At 40.7% G+C, this 25677-nt stretch overlaps 1 protein-coding gene across 1 annotated transcript in view; it reads right to left on the bottom strand.

The window, feature by feature from the left end:
• Window positions 1-25210, bottom strand: part of LOC120021278 (potassium voltage-gated channel subfamily B member 1-like) — a 72225-nt gene extending 47015 nt beyond the window's left edge. Inside the window, exon 1 of the mRNA XM_038964960.1 lies at window positions 24656-25210. Coding sequence (XP_038820888.1) covers window positions 24656-25210 — 555 coding nt within the window. The remainder of the gene's footprint in view (window positions 1-24655) is intronic.
• Between the last annotated feature and the right edge of the window lie 467 nt (window positions 25211-25677).

Genomic DNA, 25677 nt, shown 5'->3' with positions numbered 1-25677 from the left:
TATAATCAAGTCAAACCAATCAACCAATGATATTGTGTAAAGATAAGTATAAATAAGTTGTGACACTATAAAACAAACAAAACAAACAATTAACACTGACAGTGTTGCAGCAACACAGACAATTTTGATTCTGTGGACCCATATAGACACTGAAATAGTGTTAAATGAACACACTGCTAAATCCTCTGCCAGGAATTAGACATCACTTTGCAAGCCAGCACAATATGACTTGCAGGCCTTTTGTGGCCTATAATTTGTGAGTTCCAGGACATTGTATTAGACTCTAAGAAAATAAGTTTTAGATTTGTTTGTAAAGGGGTACAAACACTTGTCACTGTAGTTGTACCCAGTAAGGTTATCATTTGTACCTTTAGTATTAAGTGCATCACTGGCCTGCAAGTATGGTCACAAAATCCTGGTTGAAGAATTTTGGATTTTCTGCTTCTTTTTGCAGTTTTGTAACCCTATCTGCAAGTCACATTATGCTGGCTTGCAAAGTGATGTGTAATTCCTATTGGAATCCAGCCAGAGATAGACTATCCAACAGTTGGAATTTTATTAACCTGCATTCGGAACAAGTGTCAGAGTTTACAACATTGTGAGGAGACTACCTAAGCCATGTAAACTGGAACAAACATTTAAGTAACGGATGCAAAGAAAATCTAACTAACTGATTGTATTAGTTTAGAAAAATGTATGTTATTTATCTTTGCGTAGCATAAGATGAATCAATCAATAAATGTACATGCACAAACAGAGATAAACAAACAATTAAAAACATCTACCTCCAATAGAGCCTGCTAGGAAATATAATAATGATAGGTGTGATTTTGGTTCAAGTGATGTGTATAAGTTTCAGGCCCCTCTATTAGGGTAAAACTAGGCCGTCAAAATAAGGCCTTATGAAATATGTATGGTATTGTATTAAAAATTATACTTTTTTGATAACATATTCATTTGGGTTCCTGGATCCTTTCACAGCATTATAAGGCTTCGTTGAGACAATGACTTATCAATGACCCAAGCCCAGCTCAGTTAATCCCTACCATTGTGACGCTGAATTGTCATAATCCTTCAGCAAATGTACATTATACCAGGGGTATTGGTAGACACAATGTAACCTAATTTATGTCCCTCTAACTGCCCTGAATGCCTCTGCTGATCCTACAACTATTGTATGCAGCAATCATGTGCCTATGAACCAGATGTATACTGTTAGCACTGAGGTGGTGTGCCCTAGTAGGAAGTCCACTGTGTGCAGCTCACCCAGCACTAACATAAATAACATGAGAATATCTACTTCTGCTAAGCTTTGCAGTAAAGCAATGAAAACAAATAAGCATCCCAGAAAAGTACTCAAAATAGCCCACGTTAACATATGTAGCTTAAGAAACAAGGTTCATGAAATCAATAATTTTCTAGTAACAGATGACATTCATATTCTGATTATCTCTGAAATTCACTTAGATAATACATTTGATTGTACTGTACAATGGTTGCAATGCAAGGTTATAACATTTACAGAAAAGACAGAAATGCCAATGGTGGCGGTGTTGCTGTTTATATTCAGAACCACATTCCTGTAAAGCTTAGAGAGGATCTCATGTTAAATACTGTTGAAGTAATATGGCTACAGGTTCATCTGCCTCACCTAAAGCCCATTCTTTTAGGAAGCTGCTATAGACCACCAAGTGCTAACAGTCAGTATCTGGATAACACGTGTGAAATGCTTGATAATGTATGTGATATCAACAGAGGTATATTTTCTGGGTGATTTAAATATTGACTGGCTTTGATCAAGCTGCCCACTCAAGAAAAAGCTTCAAACTGTAACCAGTGCCTGCAACCTGGTTCAGGTTATCAGTCAACCTACCAGGGTAGTAAAAAATTGCACAGGAATGAAATCATCAACATGTATTGATCACATCTTTACTAATGCTGCAGAAATTAGCTTGAAATCAGTATCCAGATCCATTGGATGTAAATCAAATCACATTTTATTTGTCACATACACATGGTTAGCAGATGTTAATGCGAGTGTAGCGGAATGCTTGTGTAGTGATCACAATATAGTAACCAAAGGCTGGGCCTAATATAGTGTATAAGAGGTGATACAATACGTTTTGTAGTGATTCATTTGTTGTTGATGTAAAGAATATTTGTTGGTCCGTGGTGTGTAATGAGGAGCAAACAGATGCTGCACTTGACACATTATGAAATTGCTTATTCCAGTTACTAATAAGCATCCACCTATTAAGAAAATTACTGTAGAACTGATAAATCCCCGTGGATTGATGAGGAATTGAAAAATTGTATGGTTGAGAGGAATGAGGCAAAAGGAATGGCAAATAAGTCTGGCTGGCAAACGATTGGCAAACGTATTGCAAATTGAGAAATCATGTGACTAAACTGAATAAAAATAAGAAGAAACTAAACTATGAAACAAAGATAAATTACATAAAGAATGATAGTAAAAAGCTTTGGAGCAACTTCAATGACATTTTGGGAAAAAAAGCAATCTCAGCTACATCATTCATTGAATCAGATGGCTCATTCATCACAAAACTGACTGATATTGCCAACTACTTTAATGATTTTTTTCATTGGAAAGATGAGCAAATTTAGGCCTGACATGCCAGCAACAAATGCTGACGCTACATATCCAAGTATATCTGACCAAATTATGAAAGACAAGAATTGTAATTTTTTATTTCGTAAAGTGTGGAAGCGGTGAAACAATGATTGTTGTCTATGTCACGCTCTGACCATAGAGAGCCTTTTTATTCTCTATTTTGGTTAGGTCGGGGTGTGACTAGGGTGGGTAATCTAGGTTGTTTTATTTCTATGTTGGCCTGGTATGGTTCCCAATCAGAGGCAGCTGTTTAGCGTTGTCTCTGATTGGGGATCATATTTAGGCAGCCATTTCCCCACTATTTTTTGTGGGATCTTGTTTATGTGTAGTTGCCTGTGAGCACTCCATAGCGTCACTTGTCGTTTATTCTTTATTGTTTTTGTGCGGTTCACTTCAAATAAAATATGTCGAATTGATTTCACGCTGCGCTTTGGTCCGAGTGGTATTACGACGATCGTGACAGTCTATCAACAATGACAAGCACCCGCTAACCTGGATGGAAAATTATTGAGGACGATAGAAACTAAAATATGAATTAGCTAATGGCAATTACTATTTATAATTAATCACATCATGGGTGAGCTCACCATTGATCGAAATAATTGAGTAAAACACTTTCTAGAAATTGAAAGTAATCCGACAATGGGTTGTTTTTGCGCGCCGCCATGCTTGTTTTTTTTCTCGCATCAACCAAAGATAATAAGAGGAGACAAGATGAGTTTGGTCTGTTTATAGTATGCATGTTGAAGGGGGTGTGTCGTATACGATCATTCACTTCCCTTCATTTACTTCCGAAAGTTTACCCGAAAAATTTGTGAACCATTCCTTCACCTCATTATAACATCTTTGGTCTGGCAGATTACGTGACATCCAGAATGCACTGTATAATGTCAACGAACATGGCGCCACACATAGACGGCAAATAGCTTAGCTCATTATAATCAGTTCAACCTTCAAAAAAGTATTTTACACACATCATAGGTGTCCATTACAATATATGTAATAATCAGAATGCATTATTTGTCACCAGTAATTGAAAACATGTGAATAAAACTGTAAATACATTATGCTCCATACATACTTTATGCGCCTACAGTAGAAATATCAACACAGAAAATATGGAACATGTCCAAAGTTATTATGTGTAAGGAAAACAACAAGGAAGGCAAAGTGAGTGCCAGCCAGCAAGACAATTGTCCAATTCTTGTAAGACTGCGCAAATATATGCATACTTGATCTGCACAAACATGAGTGAAGTGCAGTGGGTTCTCCTGGAAGAGATAAGTTTATCCAGCTCAGTAAAGCCTAAGCCTACTGGAAAGTTTGGGTCCCCAGGCTTGGGGAGAAGCAAAAGTCATTCCGCTACTTAAGAATAGTAAAGCCCCCTTTACTGGCTCAAATAGCCAACCAATCAGCCTGTTACCAACCATTAGTAACGTTTTGGACAAAAATGTGTTTGACCAGATACAATGCTTTTTTACAGTAAACAAATTGACAACCGACTTCCAGCACACTTATAGGGAAGGACATTCAACAAGCACACCACTTACACAACTGACTGATGATTGGCTGAGAGAAATTAATGATAAAAATATTGTGGGGGCTGTTTTGTTAGACTTCAGTATGGCTTTTGACATTATTGATCATAGTCTGCTGCTGTAAAAACGTATGCGTTATGGCTTTACACCCCCTGCTATATTGTGGATAAAGAATTACCTATCTAACAGAACACATAGGGTGTTCTTTAATGGAAGCCTCTCCAACATAATCCAGGTAGAATCAGGAATTCCCAAGGGCAGCTGTCTAGGCTCCTTACTTTTTTCAATCTATAGCAACTACATGCTACTGGCATTGAGTAAAGCCAGTGTGTCTATGTATGCGGATGACTCAACACTATACACTTCAGCTACTACGGCAACTGAAATGACTGCAACCCTTAACAAATTTCTTAAGCGCTAGTGGGACAACTTCCAGTGAAACTGGAGGACACGCAATTCAAATAAATAATCATAAAAATTAAGGATATTAAACATTTAGGTACATACAAGTGTCTTATATCAGTTGAAAGCTTAAATTCTTGTTAATCTAACTGCACTGTCCGATTTACAGTAGCTATTACAGCGAAAGCATTCCATGCAATTGTTTGAGGACGGTGCCTCACATCAAAATATTTTTCCACCAGCACAGGTTTCATAAATTCACAAATAGCGATTAAATATTCACTTACTTTTTGAAAATCTTCCTCTGATTTGTCATCCAAAGGGTCCAAGCTATAACATGTAGTGCCATTTTGTTAGATAAAATCCTTCTTTATATCCCAAAAAGTCTGTTTAGTTGGCGCCATCGATTTGAGTAATCCACTCGTTCAACATGCAGAGAAAGGAATCCAAAGATCTACCACTAAACTTTGTTTCAACAAGTCAAAATACATTTCTATTTACTCCCCAGATATCCTAAAATGTAATCAAACTATAATATTTCTTACCGAAAGAAGTATGTTCAATAGAAAACCGATTTTAGCAGGTCCTTTCTTCATTGCGCGTGCAAACACGAATTTGTTGGTGATGCTGACACCAAGGAACTTGAAACTCTGGACCCGCTCCACTTTAGTCCCGTCAATGTTAATGGGAGCCTGTTCGGTCCTCCTTTTCCTATAGTCCACGATCAGCATCTTTGTCTTGCTCACATTGAGAGAGAGAGAGAGAGAGGTTGTTGTCCTGGCACCACACTGCCAGGTCTCTGACCTCCTCCCTATAGGCTGTCTCATTGTTGTCAGTGATCAGGCCTACCACTGTGGTGTTGTCAGCAAACTTAATGATGGTATTGGAGTTGTGCTTGGCCACGCAGTCGTGGGTGAACAGGGAGTACAGGAGGGGACTGAGCACGCACCCCTGAGAGCCCCTAGTGTTGAGGATCAGCGTGGCAGATGTGTTGTTGCCTGGCCTTACCACCTGGGGGTGGCCAGTCAGGAAGTCCAGGATCCAGTTGCAGAGGGAGCTGTTTAGTCCCAGGGTCCTTAGCTTAGTTATGAGCTTTGTGAGCTTTGTGGGTGTTGAACGCTGAGCTGTAGTTAATGAATAGCATTCTCACATAGGTGTTCCTTTTGTCCAGGTGGGAAAGGGCAGTGTGGAGTGTGATTGAGATTGTGTGATCTGTATGCGAATTGAAGTGGGTCTAGGGTTTCTGGCATGATGGTGTTGATGTAAGCCATGACCAGCCTTTCAATGCACTTCATGGCTACTGACGTGAGTGCTACGGGGCGGTAATCATTTAGGTAGGTTACCTTCGCTTTCTTGGCCACAGGGACTATGGTGGTCTCTTTGAAACATGCAGGTATTACAGACTCGAACAGGAAGAGGTTGAAAATGTCAGTGAAGACACTTGCCAGTTGGTCCGCACATACTTTGAGTACACGTCCTGGTAATCCGTCTGGCCCCACGGCTTTGTGAATGTTTAAAGGTCTTTTCCCAAACCAGTCCTGAGCACACCAAACAAAATGTCCACGCTTGCCACGAAGCGAGCATAAAATTATTAATAAGAATCAACACTGAGAGTGTTGAATCAACAATGAAAGTGTGCAGTCTGTGGACCCATATAGACACTGGTTAAATTAACACACTGCTTAGTGTAAAGCCTTATTCAAACATTTCCCAAATGTACTCTATATATTTCATAAGGTCTTTTTTTGAGGGCCTAGTTTCACCCTAATTATGTAAATCGAATATGATCTATTGTGAGATAGATTGAAATATTATAGGACATTGTGTGTGCTCTATTCATCATATTTCTATCTGCAACATGCAGATAGAAAGCCAATTCATGCTTGCTCTGTGAATGCGATTCCGGAGGATGCAATTGCGGATCATCCGGAGGCTTGCAGAGGCCAAATCGAGCTCCGTACCGCATCGCCATTCGCCACATAAATTTTGTAAGAATACAGAGGGCTCCGTATAGCTCCGTAAAGCTCCACATTGACATGATTGGTTGATGGTAGGTGGGGGCGGGAGGTCCTGTATAAACACCAACTCACTTCCTTGACAACTTCCTTCACAACAGCTGTGCTCTGCGAAGCGCAAAAAGTATGAATGCTCTGGCTTCTGCGGTGGCCGCATCGCTGTAAATGCTGTACAGCCACTGTAGACGGCAGATTGGTCATGCAGAGCCTTTTTGTTGAAGGCAGGAAATCCAATAGTTTCTGAAAAGTAATCACTTCCTGAGATTGGTATTCACATGTTTTTTTAAAAAGTAGTTGCTTTATTAGATCTATATTCAAAGATTGTAAAAAAGTAGTCACTTTCTGAGATCTGTATTTAAATAGTTGTAGTCACCGCCAACATAACTATTTTTTCCGACAAAAAAATTGTTACTTTCCACAAAACATATTTAAAACTATGGTTATCCCAGGTCTGGTGTTGTGTGTAGTTGTTGTGAGCAAATACAAATGATTCAGCCATCCCTTTGTTCTACTATCACAGGCTGATAACAATTAGGTTAAATTCCATTCGCTTACTGTACACTGTCAAAAAAACTTCCTGTAATTTTTACAGTAAATTACTGGCAGCACAGTAGGTTACTGTCAATTTACAGTAAAATACTGGCATCACAGAAGCCAGGAAAGACCTTTACTGAAACTTAAATTTACAGCATATTACTGTAAAACCTGACTACAGCAACATGCTGTTTTTCTAGAATGTACCGTCCATTAGTGGAAGCACAGTGGTTAGTGAACAAAAATATAAACATGTAACATGTACAACATGTACAGTGTTGGTCCCATGTTTCATATGCACAAAAAGCATATTTCTCTAAAATGTTGTACACAAATTTGTATACATTCCTGTTAGTGAGCATTTCGCTTTTGCCAAGATAATCCATCCACCTGAAAGGTGTGGCATATCAAGAAGCTGATTAAACAGCATGATCATTACACAGGGGAACCTTGTGCTGGGGACAATAAAAGGCCACTCTGGGCCTCCCGGGTGGCACAGTGGTCTAAGGATTCCAGTGGTCTAAGGATTCCAGAGATTCTGGGTTTGAGCCCAGGCTCTGTCGCAGCCGGCCGTGACCGGGAGGCCCATGGGGCGGCGCACAATTGGCCCAGCGTCCAGTTCCCGCCAATATCCAGCAGCTTCGCACAGACATTGAAGAGGAGGAGTCGGACAACATTCCACAGGCCACAATCAACAACCTGATCAACTCTATACGAAGGAGATGTGTCACGCTGCATGTGCTACATGGTGGTCACTGACTGTTTTTTTAATCCACGCCCCTCCCTTTTTAAAAGGTTATCTGTGACCAACAGATGCATATCTGTATTCCCAGTCATGTGAAATCCACAGATTAAGACCTAATCAATTTATTTAAATTGACTGATTTCCTTATATGAACTGTAACTCAGTAAAATCTTTGAAATTGTTGCATGTTGCATTAATATTGTTATTCTTCATAATATGGGTATTTCAATAGTTTCAATGCCTAATTTGTATTTCACTGGGCCTGAAGTACAATTTATGTATTTTGTAACAGTTTAATTAAAATACATGTATTTTGGTTTTTCTAATACAGAAATAAACTTGAAAGTAGCCTGCTTCACTACAACATTCGCACTAATGGTAACGCCATCTTTTTACTTGCTATGACTGTGATGTTTTTGTTTATCTACCTTAGTTTAATGCACTGACTATAAGTTGCTCTGGATAAGAGTGTCTGCTAAATGAACAAAATGTAAATGTTGAAAATGAACACTTGCAAAGCACACTGCTGGGTATTATTCTAATGACTTCGCCCCCAAACAAGGCCAAATTTAATCAAAATATAAATAGAGCTGAGCTCATTAGAATAATACCCAGCAGTGTGCTTTGCAAGTGTTAATTTTAACCTTTACATTTTGGTTATTTAGCAGACTCTCTTGTCCAGAGTGACTTACAGTCAGTGCAAGGTTGATAAAAGAAACACAAAACAAAATGTCCACCCCTTGGTGTGCTCAGGACTGGTTTGGGAAATGTTGCAGTAAAGGTTTAAGACTTCAACCACTCTAATCTGTCCACTATACACATTCAATTGCTAGAGCACTACTGCAACATATCAGTTCAATTGGCACAGATATAGGACAGATATTTTAAAACAAACTTCCTTTTGATTTATTTTTGACTATCTGTTTTTGGTAACACTTTACTTGACACCCAGTTACATTACACGGTCATATTTTTATATATTTTTATTTCACCTTTATTTAACTAGGCAAGTCAGTCCTCCTGCGGGGACGGGGGCTGGGATAAAAAATACAAATATTTGACAAAACACATCACAACAAGAGATACACCACAACACAACATAAAGAGAGACCTATGACAACAACAAAGCATGGCAGCAACACATGACAACACAGCATGGTAGCAACAAATGACAACACAGCATGGTAGCAACACATGACAACACAGCATGGTAGCAACACATGACAACACAGCATGGTAGCAACACATGACAACACAGCATGGTAGCAACACATGACAACACAGCATGGTAGCAACACATGACAACACAGCATGGTAGCAACACATGACAACACAGCATGGTAGCAACACATGACAACACAGCATGGTAGCAACACATGACAACACAGCATGGTAGCAACACATGACAACACAGCATGGTAGCAACACATGACAACACAGCATGGTAGCAACACATGACAACACAGCATGGTAGCAACACATGACAACACAGCATGGTAGCAACAAATGACAACACAGCATGGTAGCAACAAATGACAACACAGCATGGTAGCAACAAATGACAACACAGCATGGTAGCAACAAATGACAACACAGCATGGTAGCAACAAATGACAACAACACGGTAGCAACACAACAAGGTGGCAGCACAAAACATGGTACAAACATTATTGGCACAGACAACAGCACAAAGGGCAAGAAGGTAGAGACGGCAATACACCACGTGAAGCAGCCATAAGTGTCAGTAAGAGTGTCCATGATTGAGTCTTTGAATGAAGAGATGGAGATAAAACTGTTCAGTTTGAGTGTTTTTTGCAGCTCGTTCCAGTCTGAAAAGAAGAGCAACCCAGGGATGTGTGTGCTTTGGGGACCTTTAAAAGAATATGACTGGCAGAACGAGTGTTGTATGTGGAGGATGAGGGCTGCAGTCGGTATCTCAGATAGGGGGAAGTAAGGCCTAAGAGGGTTTTATAAATAAGCATCAACCAGAGTGTCTTGCGACGGGTATGCAGAGATGACCAGTTTACAGAGGAGTATAGAGTGCAGTGATGTGTCCTATAAGGAGCATTGGTGGCAAATCTGATGGCCGAATGGTAAAGAACATCTAGCTGCTCGAGAGCACCCTTACCTGCCAAACTATACTATCATGGGTAGGACGGTCGTCTGAATTTCCTTAGAGTTTGAAAGTTTGTTTCTTAAATCTTTTGTTGTTATTGTAATGAAATCTTCTGTCATGTTTTTTTAAATCATATTTTAAATAACTTGTAAATACACTCTTACAAAATCTGTAACAGAATGACAGAATGACACTATACACACAAATAAACATGGATTTAGTACTGTAGATATGTGATAGTGGTGGAGTAGAGGCCTGATGGAACACAGTGTGTTGTGAAATCTGTGCATGTATTGTAATGTTTAAAAATGGTATAAACTGCCTTAATTTTGCTGGACCCCAGGAAGAGTAGCTACTGCCGTGGCAGCAGATAGTGGGTATCCATAATAAATACAAAATACTGAAATTGAATTGGCTAAAAACCACAGTTCGGTCACCTGCTACTGTCCTCCCTTCCAATGGCATACTGCATTATGACCCTCCTGTGTCACTTTGCTTGGACAAAGAAAATATACTTTATGATACTGTCAAGAAGCATTATGATCATCATAATCATAAACTGTAAGCCAGATAGGCCTATCACGTGCATGCCCTTATATCAGTCATCAGTCAAAAAGATGGTGTCTTGTCCTGCTCCTGAAATCTGCTCCTGCATTCATCCCAGTCATCAACAACAGAGCATTGAGGTATGTGCATGTCTGACATCAAAGGGTGCGCAATTACAATGATAATTGAATATGGTCAATTAAAAAAATATACAGTATCAGTCAAAGGTTTGGACACACCTAGTCATTCCAGGGTTTTTCTTTGTTTTTACTATGTTCTACATTGTAGAATAATAGTGAAGACATCACAACTATTAAATAACACATATGGAATCATGTAGTAACCAAAAAAGTGTTAAACAAATCAAAATATATTTTATATGTGAGATTCTTCAAAGTAGCCACCCTTTGCCTTTATGACAGCTTTGCACAGTCTTGGCATTCTCTCAACCAGCGTCATGAGGTAGTCACCTGGAATGCATTTCAATTAACAGGTGTGCATTGTTAAAAGTTCATTTATGGAATTATTTTCCTTCTTAATGCTTTTGAGCCAATCAGCAGTGTTGTGACAAGGTACGGGTGGTATACAGAAGATAGCCTATTTGGTCCATATTATGTTAAGAACAGCTCAAATAAGTCCATCATTACATTAAGGCATGAATGTCAGTCAATATGGAACATTTGAAGAAAGTTTATTCATGTGCAGTCGCAAAAACTATCAAGCGCTATAAAACTGGCTCTCATGAGAACTGCCACAGGAAAGGAAGACCCAGAGTTACCTCTGCTGCAGAGGATAAGTTCATTAGAGTTACCAGCCTCAGAAATTGCAGCCCAAATAAATGCTTCACAGAGTTCAAGTAACAGACACTTCTCAACATCAACTGTTCAGAGGAGACTGCTTGAATCAGGCCTTCATGGTCAAATTCCTGCAAAGAAACCACTACTAAAGGACACCAATAATAAGAAGAGACTTGCTTGGGCCAAGAAACATGAGCAATGGACATTAGACTGGTGGAAATCTGTTCTTTGGTCTGATGAGCCCAAATTGGAGATGTTTGGTTCCAACCACCGTGTCTTTGTGAGATGCAGAATAGGTGAATGGATGATCTCTGCATGTGTGGTTCCCACCGTGAAGCATGGAGGAGGAGGTGTGATGGTTGGGGGTGCTTTGCTGGTGACACTGTCTGTGATTTATTTAGTATTCAAGGCACAATTAACCAGCATGTCTACCACAGTATTCTGCAGCGATTCGCCATCCCATCTGGTTTGCGCTGTCATTTGTTTTTCAACAGGACAATGACCCAAAACACCTCCAAGCTGTGTAAGGACTATTTGACCAAGAAGGAGAGTGATGGAGTACTGCATCAGATGACCTGGCCTCCACAATCACCCTACCTCAACCCAATTGAGATGGTTTGGGATGAGTTGGACCACAGAGTGAAGGAAAAGCAGCCAACAAGTGCTCAGCATATGTGAGAATTCCTTTAAGACTGTTGGAAAAGCATTCAAAGTGAAGCTGGTTGAGAGAATGCCAAGAGTGTGCAAAGCTGTCATCAAGGCAAAGGGTGGCTACTTTGAAGAATCTCAAATATAAAATATATTTTGATTTGTTTAACACTTTTTTGGTTTCTACATGTGTTATTTCATAGTTTCGATGTCTTCACTATTATTCTACAATGTAGAAAATAGTAAAAATAAATAAAAACGCTTGTATGAGTAGGTGTGTCCAAACTTTTGACTGGTTCTGTATATATGACGTAAACATACTGTTAACACATAGGCTATGTTGTAATGGAATGTTTTGCCTTGTGTGGTAGGTTTTGTGGGTTTTGACACTGTTATGTAGGTGTCATAACCAGCCATAAAATAACTCAATATATGTCACAATAGGTCTAAATACAGTATATGTGTCATGACAGTGTTATGACCATATTATAAAAGGTTATGACAAGTTATGTCAGCTATTATGACTTATTATGACATGGTTATGACCGTGTCATAACGTGTTATAGTGCTGGCAGTCAAGTAAAGTGTTTCCATTCCAAATCATATTGCTAAATGATCCTTGATATGACCATCTTAAAACAATTCCAAACAGTTCCTCCCCTCTGGCTTAGACTCTTAAGGATTAACTGGGTATCCGTCTGGGCTGAGGTTGACAGTTTTATGTGCTCTGTCAAGGTGAAGCCATCAACAGTGTTCTACAGCTCCCGCCAGGTCCCATATATTTTCACCCAGTATGGGTTGACAAGCAAATTGTTTTAAGCTGCGGAGAAAATCGATGACAATTGCATTAAGATGAAAGGCAAGTTGGGTCGGGTGAGGACAGTCAGGACACACCCTGGACAGACAGAGAGATAGAGAAAGGCTGAAAGGCAAAGTAACGTGCATGGACCACTAGACCACTGGCTCAGCATGACTTGACGATGGATGGCCACTCTAGAATTACAGTACAGTAGCATGCTGGGGTTTGTGTTATATAAATGATTGACACCACAGATGCTTTATGACTACTAGGACATAAGATTAGACTAGGGATGGATGTGTGTGTGTGTGTGTGTATGCGTGCCAATGATCGTGTGAACATGTGTGAGGAGTGGAGTATGCTGACAAGATGTGTGAGAGACTGTCCTATGATCTGTGTTGAAGGAGATGTTTTTGAGGGGTCAATGCTGGGTGACAGTGTCTGGCTGTGGTGCTGAGGTGCTTTCTGAATGCCTATAAAATCCATGGCACATAGCCTCTCCGCTGCCTTGCTGATTCAATTGCCATATATCTCCCACTGGCCTGACACCGCTAGGCAAAGTGACAGACAGAGAGCACTGACGCACATGCTATCTTCCCCTCTCTCTCTCTCTCGTCTCTCCATCTCAGCTCTCTCTCTCTCTCTCTCTCTCTCTCTCTCTCTCTCTCTCTCTATCTCTATCTATCTCTCTCTCTCTCTCTCTCTCTCTCTCTCTCTCTCTCTCTCTCTCTCCATCTCAGCTCTCTCGTCTCTCCATCTCAGCTCTCTCTCTCGTCTCTCCATCTCATCTCATCTCTCTCTCTCTCTCCCTCTCCCTCTCTCTCTCTCGTCTCTCCATCTCAGCTCTCTCTCTCTCGTCTCTCCATCTCAGCTCTCTCTCTCTCTTTCTCTCTCTCTCGTCTCTCCATCTCAGCTCTCTCTCGTCTCTCTCTCTCTTTCTCTCTCTCTCTCGTCTCTCCATCTCATCTCTCTCTCCTCCTTACTCTACATCATTAATTCTCATCTTTCTCTCTCCTTCCCTGTTTCTCATTCTCTCCCTCTCTCCGCTCTGATTACTTAGGTCAAAATAACTTAATCAGCATTTTAGCACTTATTACCAGAGATAATGATATAACATTTCACCTACAACTGAGATGAAATAATACAAGAAATGCAATGCAGTAATTTATATAAACCATTTCATAGATATGAGGTAAATATACAAACATGCATAATCATGCAAAATCACCATAACACTGGATCTATTCCGAAAGTCTTCTTCCTCAGTCAGTTTGTTTGTTTTGTTCCGATGTTAGTGTGATTTACGGTGGGGCTCAAAATACTTTATTGCTAATTTAACCATTCTTCAATTTGTTTCAAATGCAATTTTGAACTGCTACAGTGGTAAATATGAAGGAAAAAAATATGGCAAATTTAACAAACACCCCCACCTCTCTGTCATGTTTTTTTTTTAAATATTCCTTGTGGGTGCACTTGTCATCCTAAAACAATCCCGTATTTCAACCCCTTTTCAGTTGTCCCGACTTTTCGTTTAACAAAAAAGGTTAATTTGTCATAAAGACGCATCAATTAATTCAGGCTACAAGAGAGTAGGCCTAATGACAACAGCTGAATGTCACTGCACTTTTTGGTGTTCCATTCATCAAACGGCGGGTGCTGTTTGGATGCTAGAATTATTTTGGAGTGGATGAACATACGCAGGTATAAATATGCTATCTTAATTTGAATAGTTTCTCACAGCAGGAAAATAATCCTGCAGCAACAGGAAATGTGAATTATTATGTGGATTATAATTAATGGACATTTTAAGTGAAAATTATAAACTTTAGAAGCCTTTTTAAACATTGAATACACTACAGGTTTGCATTTGCTGCTGTGCAGGAATGAACACAATCACGACAGGTTCATGCCACATTAATAAGTAATACATTTTTACCGTTAAATGACGTCTTTAGAATTAGGCCCATATTTTTGTTTCAAAAGCGTGTGCACCCAATAGAGGCCCTCTTGAATGTCATGGTATAATTTGCACTCTGTTCGATGTTGTTGTTTCATTTAATTATTCATGCAATTTCTTAATGCTCACTCTCAGTGCTCTAACAGAACAGAAATGGGGTACAGATGTTTAATTCACCTGCAGCACCCCACGCACAGCCAAGCCTGTTGCTCCTGGGTATACTGTATAGATATGGTCTGAGAGACGCAGCTTTCATATTGACCAACCCTAGCATTTAACCTTTCTTTGTGGTGGTTGCCCCTGAGACCATTCCAATGTATGTATATCAAGTGCGTGATTAATGATTTACACTCTAAAACCATGAAACTTGACACATTTATAACCCATCTTCTCTCATAGTGAACAAGACATGGGAGGGGCCTCATTATAATATTTCCCAGCATGCTTTGTTGCAGGTAGATTTTTTTTTAATATCCATGTTTCCTACATTTACATTTGAGTCATTTAGCAAATGCTTCTGCCATACTCAAGAGCACACCGACAGATTTCCCCCCCAATCGGCTTGGGATTCAAACCAGCGACCTTTCAGTTACTGGCCCAACGCTCTTAACCGCTAGACTACCTGCCGCCCTCATACACATTGATTGATTACTTGATCTTATACTAAACAAAGATAAATAACTTACATGTTTCTAAACTAATCCAATCTGTAAGGGGTTGGATTTATTGGACCCGTTACTGAGATGGTTATTCCAGTTTAGATGTTTTAGGTAGTCTTGTTTATTAAGTCTTTCATCATCGCAATCATTATGAGTGCAGGTTGTGGGGTGGTCAAATATTCCAATTGTTGGATATCCTCCTTCTGACTGGATTGTGATAGGAATACTAATCACTTCACAAACCACAGTATTGTAATTCACAGGTCTAATGTGGCTCGTGGGCCAAGAGTTTCAGACCATAAGGTCAAAGATAACTAGCCCATAACAAATGTCTTATGAAATGAATTATACGTGGCCAGAACTTGTTAACTTTTAATTGATACACATTCACTTACACAGTCACTTGTTGAAGGCTTCAGCAATAATAAATTCAAAATCTCAGTTTCTGAATGCAATAACCATGTCACTGTCACTAACAACACAGTCATTGATGGGTATCTCTCACATTCACTTGAAAGGCATGCTGGGAAATATGCAAATACATGCAGTAGTGTTTAAAACCTAAACGCCTTGTGCTGAATAAACGTGTTCATCTGTTTAAAGTGTTACAGCAAATAAGCATGTTCTGGTGTTTACAATCTAAACACCGTGACGCATTTTCATTTAAATTCTAAATGCCTTGAAGCATTTAAAAGTGTTACAGAAAACACTTGGTTTTACAGTGTATGGGCCGTAGTATCAGTGAATTATTAAAAAAAATCCCAAATAACATCAAGCAATCAAAAAATACATCCCAAAACAAATAACACAGCTTTGTATGGTTAGTCACATGCTCAGGTCAACTCAAAGGCTGCCCCGGAGGAGCATAGTGAGCCAGGCAGGAGCTGCTGTACATACAGGTAATAGATGACCTCCATCAATGGAGGAAGTTATTTGTAGGTCACATACCCTGAATAGTGTCCCAGGGAACCACCTTCTTCACCACTCATAATCTCTATGGAGAGGAAACCGTAGCCCAAAGGTATGACCTCAATTTCAACACATTAACAACACATTTCTCCAGGACCCCATTCTGCCAAATAGCCACAAGGTTGCTTTCAGAGGCAAGTTAATAAGGGAATATCTCATACTACATGCATCTGAATGTCTGCTTGACAGCAGAATATATGTTTCTTACTGCCTCAGTAGTTTACTGTGATTGCAAAGAGAGACAGTCTTTGAAGGCTTTAAAAAATCTACCAGGCTTAGAAAATATGGCACATACGGGAAACACTGGCAACAACACAAACAATTTAATCCTCTTTTCAGCAGCACACTGATGGAGGAGATTTTCTCCATCGATTACAGGCTCCTCTCCTTCTCCAGCCATGTCCTGCCACACATTGATCAAATGCTATCAAAGACATGAAAAATCGATAATGTAAATGTTGGTTTGTGAGCAAGGTGTGAAGAGGAGCTGTGTGCTTGATGTCTCCCTGTGGTCATGGATTTAAAATCTAAACTAAAAATAGACACGGCTTAAAGATATGTCAGTAACAGGCAAAATCAACAAGTTGTCTAATTGTCTGTTTATTTCTTTGAGCTATGCCTTTGTTTTCTCAAAGGTTAAGCTAGAGAGCAGGGATCATCAACTAGATTCAGCCACAAGCCATTTTCTTTTCAGGGGGCCGGAACATAAATACAAATCATTTGTAGACTGCAAATTGACCACAAGAAGTCCAAATAGATATAATATTCATATACAATTACAAATATTTCTCTATTATGCATGGGAATACTTGGAGCTGATTTTCTGGTGTTTTTACAGTCTTTATGTTGAACAATAACAAATTGCAACAACAACAAAAAAATACTTCTTTTTTTTGCTCAGAAAACATTGGTGGCCAAATCAAATCACCCGCGGGCCACCAGTTGGGGTACCCTGCTTTAGAGGCATATAGGGGATTATTGACACAATGAGAGAGTAACCAACAAGAACCACAAAGCACTTTCACCAAGGCTGCACATTCCTCTAAGAATATTGGTTAGGTCTGATAGCAGACAAAATATGTAAACGTCTTTGCTTCGGATTTCAAAGAAGATTCACTTAAAATTTTTGCAACACCATCTGGAGAAAGCATTAGAGAGGTTCTAAGGATATGGAGAAAGCATTAGAGAGGTTCTAAGGATATGGAGAAAGCATTAGAGAGGTTCTAATGATATGGAGAAAGCATTAGAGAGGTTCTAGGGATATGGAGAAAGCATTAGAGAGGTTCTAATGATATGGAGAAAGCATTAGAGAGGTTCTAATAGGCTAGACACAGGCTGATGTTCTGTAAACATTTTGACTGAGAAGGCTTCCCTTACAAATGTGGGGTTTCTTTCACATTTTAATGAGGACATCCGAATTAGCCTACAACAACTGGCTGACTGTAGATACCTGTCATCATGGCTGGGTTGATCGTCTATAAATGGAACAGATCCATCCTCAATGGGATGGATATTTCTGTACCGCTACAGTAATACACCATAGGCATCTGAATGTAGTAAATTACGTAATGGGTTTAAAATAGCTTAATAAGTCTCTGCTTGCTAAATATTGTAAGGTCTGGACAGGTATAAATAATAACATCCAATTAACAAGGTAATCTCATTTGACCATAGGGTACGTGGCAGAGACATCTGCTTTCTGTGCTTTCACAGTAGTCTGCCAAGAGCAGTTTGACCCACTTGGTTTGGAGCGGAACTAGGCAACACTGTACTACTGGCACTGGAGGGTATCCACTCAGAGAGGTGATCTACATAAGCTTATTGCCTAATGGAGGGAGCCACTAAGCCTACCGTATCAGAGTAACACTACTACCACTACTACACACAAACACACACACACACACTGACCAACCCTCTTATAATGCAGAGAGTGTGTTCTAAGACAGTCTGAATACCTTACAGTATGTAGCAGCTCCAAGCCGTTACTCACACATAGCCAGTGTACCCCAGGAGCGTGTCTTCAGCCCTCTGCTGTACTCCCTGTTTACCTACGACTGTGTAACTTTGCACGACCCCAACTCCATCATCAAGTGTGCTGATGACACCACGGTTGTAGGACTGATAACCAACAACGACAAGTCAGCCTATAGGGAGGAGGTAAGTGAACTGGCATTGTGGTGCCAGGACAACAACCTCTCCCTCAATATCAGCAAAACAAAGGAGCTGATTGTTGACTTCAGAAAGCAGAGGAGGGAACATGCTCCGATCCACATCAAAGGGACTGCAGTAGAGAGAGTCAGCAGTTTAAAGTTCCTCGGCGTCCACATCACCGAGGACTTGCCATGGACCAACAACATCACCACTCTTGTCAAGAGGGTGCAACAGCGTCTCTACTTCCTAAGGTGGCTGAAGAAATTCGGCATGCCACCCTGGGTCCTCTCTAAATACTAATGCTGCACCATCGAGAGCATCCTGACCAGTTGCCTCACAGCCTGGTACGGGAATTGTTCTGTCCACGACCGCAAGGCCCTCCAGCAGGTGGTGGAGACAGCCGAGTACATCACTGGAACTGTCCTCCCACCCATCCACGACATCTACTCGAAACAGTGCCTGAGGAAGGCCTGCGCCATCATCAAGGACCACACACCCTAGCCACGAGCTGTTCACTCCCTTACCATCGGGCAGATGGTATCAGAGCATTAGGTCTACAAGCCACAATCTACAAGCCATCAGACTGCTGAACACTTAAACCGGACTGACAGCCTGCTGTGATTCTCCACACCTTAGCACACATGCACTCACTTACGCACATACCCACACAGACATAAACACACACACACACACACACACACACACACACACACACACACACACACACACACACACACACACACACACACACACACACACACACACACACACACACACACACACACACACACACACACACACACATTCATACTACACACACATCTTCTGCTAACAGACTCTTATTATGATTGCTAAATACTGCATAATTTAAACACTTGCCCCCCAATCCCCCGTTCCCCAAAAGACGTGTAAATATTGGACTAGAAATTGAGATTCCTGTAATATACTTATCCTAAAATTATATTCTACTGAACCGTTTACTGTATGTTCATATTCTTAGCTTTTATTATTTCTTATTGTTGTTGCTTTGTCGAGAAGGAACCTGCAAGTAAGCATTTATTTGGAAGGTGTATACCGTGTGTATCCTGTACATACGACTAATAAAACTTGAAAAAACTTGTGTGGGTTGTCACGTTCCTGACCTGTTTTCTGTTGTTTGGTATGTGTTTATTGGTCAGGGCGTGAGTTTTGGGTGGGCAGTCTATGTTTTCTGTTTCTATGTTGGTTTTTGGTTGCCTGGTATGGCTCTCAATTAGATGCAGGTGTTTGACGTTTCCTCTGATTGAGAGTCATATTAAGGTAGGTTGTTCTCACTGTTTGTTTGTGGGTGATTTTCTTCCGTGTCTGTGTCTGCGCACCACACGGGACTGTAGCGTTTGTTCGTTCGTTTGTTATAGTCTGTACCTGTTCCTACGTGCTTCGTGTTATATGTAAGTTCGTAAGTTTAGGTCTGTTTAGTTCGTTTTGTTATTTTGTATTTCTAAAGTGTTATTTCGTGTTTTGTCGTTTTGTCTATTAAATCATTATGTATTCACAACCCGCTGCACTTTGGTCGAATCACTACTCCTCCTCTTCGTATGAAGAGGAGGAGGAATGCCGTTACATGGGTAGAAAAGTCAACTTCTGCAGATAATTTCCAATGGTGACATTTAAGAAGTGAGAGGTCAAACGTGAGGAGATGTGAACAGGGCCGCTGTACTGTAGGCTGCTGGAGTCCCTCATTCATTATTTACAGAGGACCTGTCAACCTGGCCATAATGTAAGCCTAATCATCATCACTCAACCAGAGACAGAGACGGGGGTTGAGTAAAAAACATGTTTCTGGAAAATAGGAGATAGAACTTAAAGCAGGTGACCGTAAATAGCAGTGGGTGACTGTAACTAGCAAAAACCCATTCAGGAGTATAGCCAAGAGTTTACTGTGAGGGTCAGGGTTCAGGGATGCTCAAGAGGCATCACAGTCCTGTATGAGGAAAGTCCAACAGAAATATACTGTGGTAGTAAATCTATACATTAGGATTTATACTGAACAAAAAAATAAACACAACATGTAAAGCGCTGGCCCATGTTTCATGAGCTGAAATAAAAGATCCCAGAAATGTTCCATACGCACAAAAAGCTTATTTCTCTCAAATGTTGTGCACACATTTGTTTACATCCCTGTTAGTCAGCATTTATTCTTTGCCAAGGTAATCCACCCACCTGACAGGTTTGGCATATCAAGAAGCTGATTAAACAGCAGGATCATTACACAGGTGCACCTTGTGCTGGGGGCAATAAAAGGCCACTCTAAAATGTGCAGTTTTGTTACACAACATAATGCCACAGATGTCTGAAGTTTTGAGGGAGGGTGCAATTGGCATGCTGACTGCAGGAATGTCCACCAGAGTGTTGCCAGAGAAGTGAACGTTCATTTCTGTACCATAAGCCGCCTCCAATGTTGTTCTAGAGAATTTGGCAGTACGTCCAACTAGCCACACAACCGCAGACAACATGTAACCACGCCAGCCCAGGACCTCCATATCCGGCTTCTTCACCTGTGTGATCATCAGATGGGGGAGGGCGGACGGGGGTGCTGAGGAGTATTTCTGTCTATAATGAAGCCCTTTTGTGGGGTAAAAAACTCATTCTGATTGGCTCGGCCTGGCTCCCCAGTGGGTTGGCCTGGCTCCCAAGTGGGCCCACCTTTGTGAAATCTATAGATTAGGGCCTAATGAATTTATTTAAATTACCTGATTTCCTTATATGAACTGTAACTCAGCAAAATCTTTGAAATTGTTGCATGTTGCGATTATATTTTTGTTCGGTATAGTTATGAAATAGTATTAACTAAATGGCTTTTTAACTACAGCTGAATGGTGCATTTGGATCACGGTCAAGCACCACTGAATCATGGCTGTAACAGCATATACTCTTATTACAATGTCTGATGACTGATTTTCCAAGCCATTTAGTTAATACCATACTAGCACCCTTTTTGCTTAGCTAAAGTCCAATTCTGGGTCCAAACTGCAGTAGTTTTAGGTTCCATTGCTTGACTTTCAGGGGATGGGGATGTTGGACTGGGGAGGGTGCTGTGATTGTATGTGGAGACGGAGAATCAGCGATGTCAGTGGAATAGGGCAGAGTGGAAATATGGAAATATCACCATCAACTCACAACCGATAGCCACGACCAGGTGACTCAACAACCTGCTTGCCCCTGGTATGTTTTATCACCCAGCAGACATGTCCTGACGTTGTATAGGGAAAATAATGTTGCCGTAGGACAATCAATTAAATATTGAATCAAACTAGTACTATCATTGATAGTAGCTTTGTCATCTGATCCTGTCTGTGTGTGATCTTCTCTTTAAACAGTGTTCCAATGTAAGGTAAGTTGGAAGTGTACAGGCTACAACCCTCTGATGCACTGTGAGCCTGTCATATTGTATGGCCATGGTGCGGAGGGCACTGAGAGTGAACTGTGGTCTATGAGGCAGAAACATGCCGAGACATGCTTTAGTGCAGTACCAGCCAGGTCTTCCATTCACAAGCTGCTTTCCATTTCCTCTCAGTGAATACACACTGTACACGCTTTGCAGACATACTGTATGTATGAAAGGAGACTCATTTATAATGGATGAATTAATGATCTCAAACGTTTTGTTTCCCAGAGATTCTATATTCTTTGGGTGAATTATTCAGAAGGAAAAACCCAAAATATGTCGACATGGAGACCTCTGCGAGTCTACAACCACATGAGAGCGTATCAAAAATACAGTAGTTGAATCAATGTTTTTCCCACGTCATTTCAATGAAATTACATTGAACCAACATGGAATAGATGTTGAATTGACGTCTGTGACCAGTGGGGAGGCTCGTGCATACACAGTGTCCTTCATTGTACAGCAGGTCTGACTATCAGGAATGGCTTGTCTCAGAGCCCATGTTCATATGTGTATTTTGTGGAGGTTATAATGCCAAAGGGCCAGGCACAGCCAGGGTGACATCTTGAGTTATAGATACTGCGAATCGCACCTTCCCTTAACCCATCACCTGACACAAAGTCAAGCGTAATTAATGTGCAATTTAAAATGTATCTGCACTGAAAAATAAATTACGTGGAATCTGTGTTTAGGAACAGCTTATTTTAACGATGCCACCCTTCAATTAAGCACGGGAAAACAAGGCTGCGTCCGTCACCTGCCATTAGACCTCAGCATGACACTTTTATCCCACTCCCCCGTTACGGAGGGAAAACATGGGACAAGGGCCCTATTTGTCAAGTGAACGAATTACTCCCGCTGCCTCATCTCCGCATCCCCCTTCTGCCCCCACCCCTCCATTCAGAGGTTTCTGAGCCCCTTAGAGATATCCATGTCCTCAGACAGCCCTAATCCTACTGTGCAGCATGAGCCAAATGCACTGAGATGAATCTGAATAATGTTGACTAGACAAGAAAAACATAGTAACTCTGTACTACTATCTTCCTACGTATAAATATCACACCACCCCAAAAAGCTAACCTCCCCTGTTATTGGTAATGGTGAGAGGTCAGCATGTCTTGGGCGTATGATCTTTGGTGTCTCTGTAACTTTCTCGCTCATCATTATTCACGATTCATTTAGGATTATTCATAATCATGGTAGCATCCACAATATTCAATGTTCAGAAACATATTCTATTCTTATTTTCAATAAAAGTTACTCCAAAATGACACAATAGATTATTTACTATCCATTTCTATTGGACACAAAATAATCTGAAACACAACCAAAACAAACTGCAAATGCATCCAACAAGTTTGTAGAGTCACAAGCTTGATGAAGTCATTGTGTGCTAGGAATATGGGAAATACTAAAGGTTTGACTACTTTAACACACATATAACTGAATTTGTCCAAATACTTTGGGTTACCTAAAATGGAAGGACAGTGTATAATTGTGTATCATTGTGTGTATCATAGTCAGTGTATCATTTCAAATATTAAGTAATGGAGTACAGAGCCAAAACAACACAACATGTACCACTGCCAAAATACTGTTGGACCTCACTGTAATATATAATAGTAGGCAGAGCAGGTGAAAAATACAGAAGGTTGAAATCGGAGTGGGCATGATCCATGAACTCTATAACGTCTTCATAAAAACGTAATGCTGTCTTGGTTACAAGTAAGCAGAAAAAGGTCAACAACAAGAAAACAACACAACACTCACATTTGCCAAGCCAGCTATATAATGATACCTGTGTAATATTGACCCCCACTCTCCTAATTATTACTCAATCTATTTACAGATGTTGTATTCAGAACATGTTACTGGGCTGTTATTAATCATGCTAATTAATTATTGACACAGTCAAACAGTAGTGAAAACACTTCACTTAAAATGCTGTTAACATGACTGAATATGACATTGATCCAGCCTAGTGAAATGGCCTTATTGAAGCAGCGTGATCAATGAGCTTATAAATTAGATAAATTATTATGAGAGTAAATGCAAGGCTGGAAATGAGGCAGAGATAGAGAGAGAGAGATAGAGAGAGAGAGAGAGAGAGAGAGAGAGAGAGAGAGAGAGAGAGAGAGGGAGCTGAGATGGAGCTGAGATGGAGAGACTAGAGAGCGACAGAGCCATTGAACATGACAGATTAAAAGCACTGGATCCGAGATGAAGGGAGCCAGCCAGGCATCAGAGGCCACACAATGGTTTATGTCAACTTTAGTGAAGTCAACCTACAATGACATACTTCGTCACAAACACACTCAAACTGAGAGTCATAGCACTTACAAGTCTAGAAACTTAAAGTTATGCTTATCTTTAGTTATGACTTACCTCTTTAGAACAACTCCCACCCTCAAGGACAGGCCATGTAATTGTTTAAATATGAACAATTTAAGCAAATGACGTGTCATAAACAAAATGTCATAAACAAAATGTGGCACCTTTTTATTATTTGTTGAGTATAATGCAAATGACTAAATTGAACTTTTCAACGTGGCGGTAAGCCACCAATAATGTTTATCTAGGAGGACCTAGGTGAAGTTACATTCGCGTATTAACTGCCGATCCACTTAAAGCAAGATGACATGCAATCCCATGACAGAGCAGTAAGACCATGCAAGGAAAAGTTCAGACAAACTTGAAGAGCTATACCTGACTTTGCTTACCTTAGCAGCTAACGAGGAACTCGGCTTCTCCAGGAGATCCCACAGTTTCTTTTGTTTCTCGGAACAACATGTGGTATCAAAATCCTCGCCTTCCCTGCCCCTCATAGTTTCGGCCTCTCTTTTGAGCTCCTCGTTCATTTGTTCCTTCTTCTGGTGGTACCTGGCCTGACAGCAGGACTCCAGGTAGATCTCATCTATACCCCAGAAGTCCAGCTCCTGACTAAACGACAGGGCACACATCTCCTCCATCATGTGCAGTTTTCCCGTGCGGTAGAAATTCAGAATGGACGTGAAAGCCCCGGGGTGTCTGTCGAAAAAGTACTCATTATCATCCAAACTGTAGTCGTCGCATATCTCCATGAGAGACTCGTGGGTGTTACAGTCTCGTAGTTTGCCCAGCCTTGTTCGGGGCAACCTGTCCAGCGTTCTCCATAGAACTTCGTGGAGGAGACCCCCAACATTAAGTCTTACCCGACGGTAGTGCGCCTTGCTCCGGATTATTTCCACCGGCTCCGGTGGAAGCGAGGTGGTCGACCGAGAGCCCCCTTTATTCATCCTTACTCAAGACGTTCAGTCACTTGAGAATGAATAATGTCCGAAACTATATGGCCAGACAGGTCCAGAAGACACGGTCCTACATTAGGGTCTGTTCTCCCCTATTCCAATGGCTACAAAAGGGGAAAAGAGAAACATCAGGGGTAACTATATAAAATTGCCATCGAGCCCGATGACCTACGGGGCTGATAAAGAACGCAATGTCAGGTGGTTTATCCACTCATTAGAGAAACAAATAGATAATTTAATCCGCACAGCCGCTTTCCTCGTTGATGAGTGAGCATGGTGGGGGGGTGCGTAATGATAAACTCGACAACACTCGCGAGCGCTGTCCAGTGCTGAAAACGCCTATATGTCAGTATAGAAAACCATCACATTTCCCCGCTGTGCGCTGTCCCTATACTTCGGCTCTGAAATCATTTAACTTTAGCACCACATAGAAGAGCGGTGTTTCACAAGAGCGAGGC

The sequence above is a fragment of the Salvelinus namaycush genome, chromosome 2, assembly GCF_016432855.1.
Source record: "Salvelinus namaycush isolate Seneca chromosome 2, SaNama_1.0, whole genome shotgun sequence".
Classification (NCBI taxonomy): Eukaryota; Metazoa; Chordata; class Actinopteri; order Salmoniformes; family Salmonidae; genus Salvelinus; species Salvelinus namaycush.
Note: the sequence above shows the minus strand (reverse complement) of the source record. Positions and strands in the feature narration are given on the sequence as shown.